This window comes from Thalassophryne amazonica, chromosome 2, assembly GCF_902500255.1.
Source record: "Thalassophryne amazonica chromosome 2, fThaAma1.1, whole genome shotgun sequence".
NCBI classification, from domain to species: domain Eukaryota; kingdom Metazoa; phylum Chordata; class Actinopteri; order Batrachoidiformes; family Batrachoididae; genus Thalassophryne; species Thalassophryne amazonica.
This window is the reverse complement of record NC_047104.1, coordinates 82,900,390-82,910,200: the sequence shown is the minus strand read 5'-3', so window position 1 is coordinate 82,910,200 and position 9,811 is coordinate 82,900,390. Positions and strand designations below refer to the sequence as shown.

The 9,811-nt window shown below is 44.5% G+C and overlaps 1 protein-coding gene across 1 annotated transcript in view; it reads left to right on the top strand.

The window, feature by feature from the left end:
* The first annotated feature begins 5,729 nt into the window (after positions 1 to 5,729).
* chs1 (chitin synthase 1) overlaps positions 5,730 to 9,811 on the top strand; it is a 117,145-nt gene continuing 113,063 nt past the window's right edge. Inside the window, exons 1-2 of the mRNA XM_034188600.1 lie at positions 5,730 to 5,911; positions 6,212 to 6,267. Coding sequence (XP_034044491.1) covers positions 6,221 to 6,267 — 47 coding nt within the window. The 5' untranslated portion in view covers positions 5,730 to 5,911; positions 6,212 to 6,220. The remainder of the gene's footprint in view (positions 5,912 to 6,211; positions 6,268 to 9,811) is intronic.

The following is a 9,811-nucleotide window of genomic DNA, read 5'->3' as shown; positions in this document are numbered from 1 at the left end:
CAAAATTTTCACAAAAATGGATCTCAGAAATGCTTATCATTTGGTTCGGATACGGAAGGGAGATGAATGGAAGACGGCATTTAACACCCCTTTACGTCACTTTGAGTACCTGGTCATGCCGTTCAGCCTCACCAACGCCCCTGTGACGTTCCAAGCTTTGGTTAATGATGTTCTGCAGGACTTCCTGCACCAATTCGTCTTCGTATATCTAGACAATATCCTCATCTTCTCCCCGGACTCTGAGACTCATGTTAAGCATGTCCGTCAGGTCCTGCAGCGGTTGTTGGAGAACCGGCTGTTTGTGAAGGGTGAGAAGTGAGAGTTCCACCGCACTTCTTTGTCCTTCCTGGGGTTTATCATCTCCTCCAGCTCCATCGCACCCGATCCGGCTAAGGTAGCAGCGGTGAGAGATTGGCCCCAACCGGTAAATCGTAGGAAGCTGCAACAGTTCCTAGGGTTCGCCAATTTTTACAGGAGGTTCATTAAGGGCTATAGTCAGGTAGTTGGACCCTTACAGCCCTGACCTCCACAAAAGTCCCCTTCACCTGGTCGGATTGGTGCGAAGCCGCGTTTAGGGAGTTGAAACACCTGTTTTCGACTGCACCAGTTCTGGTGCAGCCCGATCCTAGTCGCCAGTTTATTGTTGAAGTGGATGCCTCTGACTCAGGGATAGGAGCCGTGCTGTCCCAGAGCAGGGAGTCCGATAATGTTCTCCACCCTTGTGCTTACTTCTCCCGCAGGTTAACCCCCGCTGAGCGGAACTATGACGTTGGCAATCGGGAACTCCTGGCGGTGAAAGAGGCCCTTGAAGAGTGGAGACATCTGTTGGAGGGAGTTGTGGTCCCATTTGTGGTTCTCACTGACCATCAGAACCTGGAGTACATCCAGACTGCTTAGCGTCTGAACCCCAGACACTGTTGTCGCCACCCTTACGTGGGACGTGGAGGAAGTGGTCAGGGAGGCCCTGATGTGACACCCAGATCCCGGAGGTGGACCACCCAACAGGCTGTACGTCCCACCAGATGCTCGGACTGCCGTATTGGAGTTCTGTCATGGTTCCAAGCTCTCCTGCCATCCGGGGGTGCGAAGAACCATGGCAGTGGTCCAGCAGCGGTTCTGGTGGGCGTCAGTCGAAGCCGACACCAGGGACTACGTCAGGGCCTGTACCATCTGTGCCAGGGGCAAGGCAGCTCACCAACCTGAGAAGGGGCTCCTCCAGCCGTTGCCTGTGCCTCATCGCCCCTGGTCCCACATCGGCCTGGACTTCGTCACGGGCCTCCCTGTGTCCCAGGGGAAGACTGTCATCTTGACGATAGTGGACCGGTTTTCCAAGGTGGCCCACTTCGTGGCCCTTCCGAAGCTCCCAACTGCCCAGTAGACTGCAGACCTCCTGGTCTACCACGTCGTGCATCTGCATGGTATCCCCACTGACATTGTATCAGACCATGGTCCTCAGTTCTCCTCGCAAGTCTGGAGGAGTTTCTGTAGGGAGCTGGGGGCCACGGTGACCCTGTTGTCGGAGTACCACACCCAGACCAACGGACAAGCGGAGCAGGCCAACCAGGACTTGGAACAGGCTTTAAGGTGTGTTACCTCCACGCACCCGACGGCCTGGAGTCAACATCTGGCCTGGATCGAGTACGCCCACAACAGCCAGATCACGTCATCTACCGGCCTCTCCCCCTTTGAGGTCTGTTTGGGGTACCAGCCCCCATTGTTTCCTGCCATGGAGGGAGAGGTCGAGGTGCCCTCGGTCCAGGCCCACCTCAGGAGATGCCGTCGGGTGTGGAAGACAGCCTGTTCTGCTCTCTTGAGAGCCCGGACGCGGGCTAAGGTCCATGCAGACCACCGACGAGCCCCGGCCCCAGCTTATCAGCCTGGGCAGGAGGCTTGGCTGTTGACAAAGAACATATCTCTGCACACGGACTCCCCGAAGCTTACTGACCGGTTCATCAGACCATACAAAATCCAAAAGTCATCAGCCCCACCGCAGTGAAGCTCCAGCTCCCAGCTTCACTGCGGATACATCCGGTGTTCCATGTCTCTAAGATCAAACCATACCACACGTCGGACCTCTGCACCCCCGGACCGGCACTGCCTCCTGCCCGCATCATCAACGGCGAACTGGCATGGATGGTAAGGAAACTCCTCGATGTACGTCGGAGGGGTTGGGGGTACCAATACCTGGTAGACTGGGAGGGATATGGCCCAGAAGAACGCTCCTGGGTGAAGAGGAGCTTCATCATGGATCCCGCCCTCCTGGCGGATTTCTACCAGCGGCACCCCGACAAGCCGGGTCGGGTGCCAGGAGGCACCCGTTGAGGGGGGGGGGGTCCTGTTGTGTGGGCCGCCGAAAAGGAGGTACTGCTGGCCCACCACCAGAGGGTGCCCTGCCTGTTGGCAGGTTTCAGGCACCAGAGGGTGCATTGGCCAGGTGGCTCCACCAGGTGCACCGTATCAGCTGTCAGTCATCTAAACTCATCATCATCTCATCTATAAAAGCCTGGGAGAGACACCACTACTCTGCCGAGTTATCAGCTTACCACGCAGGTAAACCAACTCAGCCGTTTTGTGCTGTACACACATTCATTGTTACTGAAGTCTTTGCAGTTGTGACTTATACTTGCAGCTTGTAGCCGAGTTTGTGGAAGTTGGAGGAGTTGGTGTCTCCACTCCTCACTTCTGACTGACAATTGACACTGCACGTCCTCCAGTTTGTCCTCTGCACTCTGGGAGTATCTGGATTTATTCCTACAAGAGGATTTCTATGAGTTGCTGACTGTTTGCTGGGTGTTCACACAACCACCCTAACCTGTTTTTGTTCCTTCCAGCAGTACCGGGTCTGACAGCCCCAAGCAGTGGCCACCTGGGGGAATCGGGACTTGGTGGTTCTGGTGTGTTGCAGGTCTCTGTTGACGGTGGAACTTCGTGGGTCCCGGCTCTTCTCTGGATAGGCATCTCCTACCCTCAGGCCTGCGTCACCCTTTTGGTTACTGATTGACTTAAACATATTTGGTTGTGTTGCACATTTGCATAATAAATTGTCATTTATTTGAATTCCTATTGACCGTTCATTTACGCCCCCTGGCGTGGGTCCATGCATTTCACTTTCCCAACACCTTGGGCACATATTGCGGCATTTTGGGATTACCTTTCACTGCTATGCAGATGATACTCAGTTATACATGCCGATAACTGCTGGTAATCTCGTTCACATAAAATCCTTAAAAGATTGCCTTGCAGCAGTGAGAAGCTGGATGTCTAGAAACTTCCTACTTTTAAACTCTGATAAGACTGAAATGATGGTTCTTGGTCCAGTAAGACATCGGCATCAATTTGACCAGTTAATGCTCAGCCTTGGCTCGTGTGTCATACATCACACTGACAAAGTGAGGAACCTTGGGGTAATTTTTGATCCTTCATTGTCCTTTGGCCTCCACATTAGAAATATTACTGGGACTGCTTTCTTCCACCTGCGAAATATAGCGAAGATTCGTCCCATCCTGTCTACGGCTGATGCTGAGACCCTGATCCATGCATTTATCTCTTCTAGATTGGACTACTGCAATGTTCTATTTTCTGGTTTACTGCAGTCTAGCATTAGGGGTCTCCAATTGGTTCAAAATGCTGCAGCCAGACTTTTGACACAAAGCAGAAAGTTCAACCACATTACACCCATTTTGGCATCTCTTCACTGGCTTCCTGTCCCAGTGAGATCAGATTTTAAGTTTCTGCTACTAACCTATAAAAATTATTCATGGACTGGCACCCTCCTACCTAACTGACCTAATTAAACCTTACGTACCGGCCCGGGCTTTAACGTTATCGGGGTACATGACTACTTTGTGTCCCAAAGGTGAATAAGAAGTCTGCGGGTCACAGAGCTTTCTCTTATCATGCCCCTGTTCTGTGGAATGATCTCCCTGCATCAATAAAACAGTCAGATTCTGTGGAGACTTTCAAGTCCAGACTTAAGACACACTTATTTTCCCTTTCATATGGCTAGCATACTGGTACAGTTTTGTTTTACGCTTTTTACTCTTTTAATTCATTTTATTAGTAATTGGAGTGGGCCGCGGCCTCAACTTTACCTAAATTCTGGTCCTTTTAGTGAAGTTTAGGGCTAGTGGCCGGCGATCACCTTAGTATTTCTATATTTTTCTTGTTGTTTAATGCTGACAAATTATACAGTATTTCTTGTCTTTCTGATGCCTGATTCTGTTTTTTCTCTCTGTTTAAGGTGCAGCTCCATCCAGAGATGGGAGTTGTGTTCGTGTTGGCGATCCTCCTGTCCTGTGCGCCAATTGCATTTCTTGTATATTCGTCTGTGAATTGTTCTGTAATTTATGTTTTGTAGCATGGCCCAAGCAGAGGGTCACCCCTTTGAGTCTGGTCTGCTTGAGGTTTCTTCCTCAGAGGGAGTTTTTCCTTACCACTGTTGCTCTGGGGGTTGGTAAGGTTAGACCTTACCTGTGTGAAGCACTTTGAGGCAACTCTGTTGTGATTTGGCGCTATACAAATGAAAATAAATTGAAATTGAAATATTAGCCAGCTAGTGATGTCGACCTATTAGCTGCGAGCTGTGTATAGAGGCTGTGGCTACAACCGGCCACAACCTGCACACAGTATCTACTTATGGACTGTGGACTTATGGACTACACTGTGCTGCTCTGTCTCCTCAGTAAAAACAGATTATCTGCAATGCCTTACGAATGCTAACGCTTTTTTTCCACCCAAATGCACCTAGTCTCTTTCTGAGGATGACATGACGTAAAAAAAAAAGTTGATAAAACTTTCGGTCACACTTGACTTAAAGGTATCGCCATAATAGTGACATGATACTATATTTTATAATGCCAAGTTGACAACTTGGCGTACAACCCAAGACCAGAAAGGCCAAAGACAACTTCTGCTCATGTGACTTTGATTAAAGTCAAGTTGTTATAATCAAGACAACCCAAAAAAATGTCAAGTTTTTACAAAGGTTAATTTTTACAAACTAAGTTACTTTTTGAGGAGTAATCAGTAAGGACCTAAATGAGATGGAGAGGACTTTTCCAGGCATGTGAGAGGCCACAAAAAAAAAACAAGCTTAAAGTGATAGGGGATTAAGAGGGCTGTAGTTGGGGGGGGGGGGGTCTGGGGTGCAAAGCCCACCAGAGGCTGAAGGTTTTTAGCCATGCTAATGCTCCCCAGAAGCATTTACTGAAAAAAAGTCTGAAGAACCTAAATGACAAGAGTTTTGCTCGTTCAAGTCCGTGACATATATACATGTTGTTTCTAACTGGCTAACGGCAAGAGATTGCTTCAAAAGTCAATGTTGGCTAGGAAAGGATAGAAATGTACTTTAAAAAAAATTAAACAGCATAATTAATTAATTATTATTCTTATGTACTGGCAGGATAAAGGTATTGTCTGTGTACAAGTAGGTGCTTGTATGAATAAGCAAGACGTGGTCAGAGTTCTGATCTTTGCACCTCCTTATTGCCCCACAATAAAAAATGATAAAGATAAGACATGATGAACTGAAACTTTTTTATTCACTGATTAACTTTGACTTGCATACCTCACAAATGAATATGCTGCCAAATAAAATCTGGTTCACTACCTCCTTTATATTGCAAGATAATAGCTCAGCTACCTTGTGATATGCAGACACACACTTCCTGGTCTGTACAAAACAGACAAACCTGAAAGGGTTGTCACACTGACAAGAGCAGCCCAAAGGAGTGACAGCTCCATAAGCTCCAACATAAATGGGTTACAGTTCGGAACAAACAATGAGATAAGATTGTGATTTGGGATTTCACTTTAAAGTTTGTTGTAGGGAAACTTTGGAGGATACTATACGAGTTGGAGCTGAGATGAAACCCTGAGGACTAATCCATAGAAAGAGTGTCGGTACACTGAGGTAATTTGTTTTTATAGTTTTTATTCTCAGTTTCTGTCTACATACATACAAATATACATACATACACTGAAAAAAGTCTGTTGGATTTATAATTTTTATATAAATATAGTAAGTGAGAAACATAAGAAATGTTATTCAGACACATTTTGATCATATGCAACCAATTTATCCATTTGAATCACACACACACACACACACACACACACACACACACACACAACACATACATACAAGCATTTGAGCTCACTGTTATTACTAATGTTTTGATTTTTTAATCCTTTCATGGCCCATACTGGACAGCCAAAGAAGATGGACGACCTAAAAGAAAGAGCAATTAAAAGAGAAGAGAGACACACGTAAGCACTAATTCAACACTATATGCTGTTTTTTAAAGGCTGTTCACTTGAATTTCACTATAAGCGCCCTTGGACAAGGTCCTTAATCCCCTAGGTGCTCCCGGTGTGTAATGAGCGCCTTTTATGGCAGCAACATGACATCAGGATGAATGTGACGCATTATTTTAAAACGTTTTGAGGGTCTGATGCAGATAGAAAAGCGCTATATAAATGCAGTCCATTTACCATTAGTATTTATTCATATATTTGTCATGGTTGTGTTCTCTGTGTTTTTAATGTAACACATCATGTGACTGAGCAATCAATTCCTGCTGTCAGTGAGTGGCTGGCAGGTGATCAGCTGAGTGGCGTCTTGCTGTGCTGTGTGCACTCAGATCTGGCTGGCCTGTCCCTATGCATCTTGTCTGTCCGTAAGTATCAGCATGTCGTGCAAGTGTGCCCCCCCCCCCCCCGCATGCCACATGTGTTGAGGGGGGAGCCAACACACTGGCGCGCCATATTGTTGGGGGGAATGTGTTGCTTGGTAACGCACCCTCATCTTGGATTTAGACAATTTTCACAGTCAGCTCGGATGTGGTCATCTGCTCTCTCTTCTCGTACCAGGAGCGTGAGTAGCCCCGCCTTTTCTAAGTGCCCAGTGATGTTCGTGCATGGCACCTGGAATTTGGCTGACACCTGCCAAGAGAGGGGTCGAATGGGCAATTACAGGGCATTTGATGGCTTTCAGCAGCTGATGTGCGGTTGCAGCAACAGCTATACAAGGCGTTTGAAGCGGCTCTGATTTTCACAATTCCTCTTTCGTGTGCTAGTCGGCTTCAATCACGTTATGTGTGAAGGGGCCTTAAGGATGTTCTTGTTGTGTAGACTTTTACCCTTAATTCAAGGGGATGAACAAAAATATTAATACAATACGTATATTTCACTTTAACAATACAACATATATATCACTTTAACACCATACAAATAAGGTACTTCTCAGTATAAAACACAGCAAAAGCATCATAATACCAATAATTAAAATAACTACATGAATAAAATAAAATTAAGATCACATAAAACATTAAAACGAACATTATACACAGTCTGTCTATTTTCAGACTATTATATATTGATAATGATATTGTTAATTGTTAATATTGTTCATACAAACCACCACCTTTACAGCCAGTTTTCTTCAGACAAGTCAGGGCATGATTCATGAACATTTCGTAGTTATTGATGCCATTAACTTCAGTCATTAAGAAGTACAGTAGTGTTCAGAATAATAGTAGTGCTATGTGACTAAAAAGATTAATCCAGGTTTTGAGTATATTTCTTATTGTTACCTGGGAAACAAGGTACCAGTAGATTCAGTAGATTCTCACAAATCCAACAAGACCAAGCATTCATGATATTCACACTCTTAAGGCTATGAAATTGGGCTATTAGTAAAAAAAAAAAAAAAAGTAGAAAAGGGGGTGTTCACAATAATAGTAGTGTGGCATTCAGTCAGTGAGTTAGTCAGTTTTGTGGAACAAACAGGTGTGAATCAGGTGTCCCCTATGTAAAGATGAAGCCAGCACCTGTTGAACATGCTTTTCTCTTTGAAAGCCTGAGGAGAATGGGACATTCAAGACATTGTTCAGAAGAACAGCGTAGTTTGATTAAAAAGTTGATTGGAGAGGGGAAAACTTATACGCAGGTGCAAAAAATTATAGGCTGTTCATCTACAATGATCTCCAATGCTTTAAAATGGACCACAAAACCAGAGATGCCTGGAAGAAAACAAAAAACAACCATCAAAATGGATAGAAGAATAACCAGAATGGCAAAGGCTCACCCACTGATCAGCTCCAGGATGATCAAAGACAGTCTGGAGTTACCTGTAAGTGCTGTGACAGAAGACATCTGTGTGAAGCTAATTTATTTGCAAGAATCTCCCACGAAGTCCCTCTGTTAAATAAAAGACATGTGCAGAAGAGGTTGCAGTTTGCCAAAGAACACATCAACTGGCCTAAAGAGAAATGGAGGAATATTTTGTGGACTGATGAGAGTAAAACTGTTCTTTTTGGGTCCAATGGCCGCACACAGTTTGTGAGACGACCCCCAAACTCTGAATTCAAGCCACAGTTCACAGTGAAGACAGTGAAGCATGGTGGTGCAAGCATCATGATATGGGCATGTTTCTCCTACTATGGTGTTGGGCCTATATATCGCATACCAGGTATCATGGATCAGTTTGGATATGTCAAAATACTTGAAGAGGTCATGTTGCCTCATGCTGAAGAGGACATGCCCTTGAAATGGGTGTTTCAACAAGACAATGACCCCAAGCACACTAGTAAATGAGCAAAATCTTGGTTCCAAACCAACAAAATTAATGCCTCGCAGATGTGAAGAAATCATGAAAAACTGTGGTTATACTACTAAATACTAGTTTAGTGATTCACAGGATTGCTAAAAAAGCAGTTTGAACATAGTAGTTTTGAGTTTGTTCGGTCAACAGCAGATGCTACTATTATTGTGAACACCCCCTTTTCTACTTTTTTTTTTACTAATAGCCCAATTTCATAGCCTTAAGAGTGTGCATATCATGAATGCTTGGTCTTGTTGGATTTGTGAGAATCTACTGGTACCTTGTTTCCCATGTAACAATAAGAAATATACTCAAAACCTGGATTAATCTTTTTAGTCACATAGCACTACTATTATTCTGAACACTACTGTATGTATAGTATGGTACTGCATGGTAAATCTGTCTAGAATCAGTAGTTCTCAAGACCTGAGTGACTCTGCAAGAAGGATTCAAGTGAGGGAAGCCACCAAGGCATCCATACAAATTTGGAGGCGTTATAGGCTTCTGTGGCTGTGACTGTAATAACAGCATAGCACAAATTTTGTCCATTACATTACAACTTAAAATGCTCACATGCTAAATATCTGCACTACAAGCATTTCTTGATTGTTTCTTTTTAACGCCACTGTGGTGCTGTAAAGAGAGAAAAAGAAAAAACTCATGGCACTGATCAAGTGCCACATATTCATTTGTCTTGAAAGCTTTCTGTTTTCCTGACCAGCATGCAATCAAAGTTCATTTAACACACTGATAGGGGTTAATTTTTAGCAGGATGATTACTGGGCATGCATTGCATTATTATGTTGTTGCACAGTGATGTGTCTTATATGTAGAACCTCATATATCGAGATCCTTCTGTTTGGCATGATTAACAGTTTAAGGAAACTGTTAATTTCCTCTCTGCTCTCTGCTGTGTATCTCTTTATTGCCATGTTTGATATTACCCCTGCAGACGCTGAATGCTGCTTGGGGAATGGTGCTCATTTAAAATGTTAAACACATATTACTCTCTTAATCACAGTCTGCATATTGTTTGGGCATTTTGTTTTGTTTTTTTTGTTTTTTTTTGGGGGGGGGGGGGGGGGTATTGTTGTACATCAAATTCAGTGTTCACATTACTTCCAATAATGAAAATACTATAATGATATTCAGAAAATGCTCATTTTTGCATGTTGTACTTAAAACATCTGTAAAGCTAAACTAAAAATT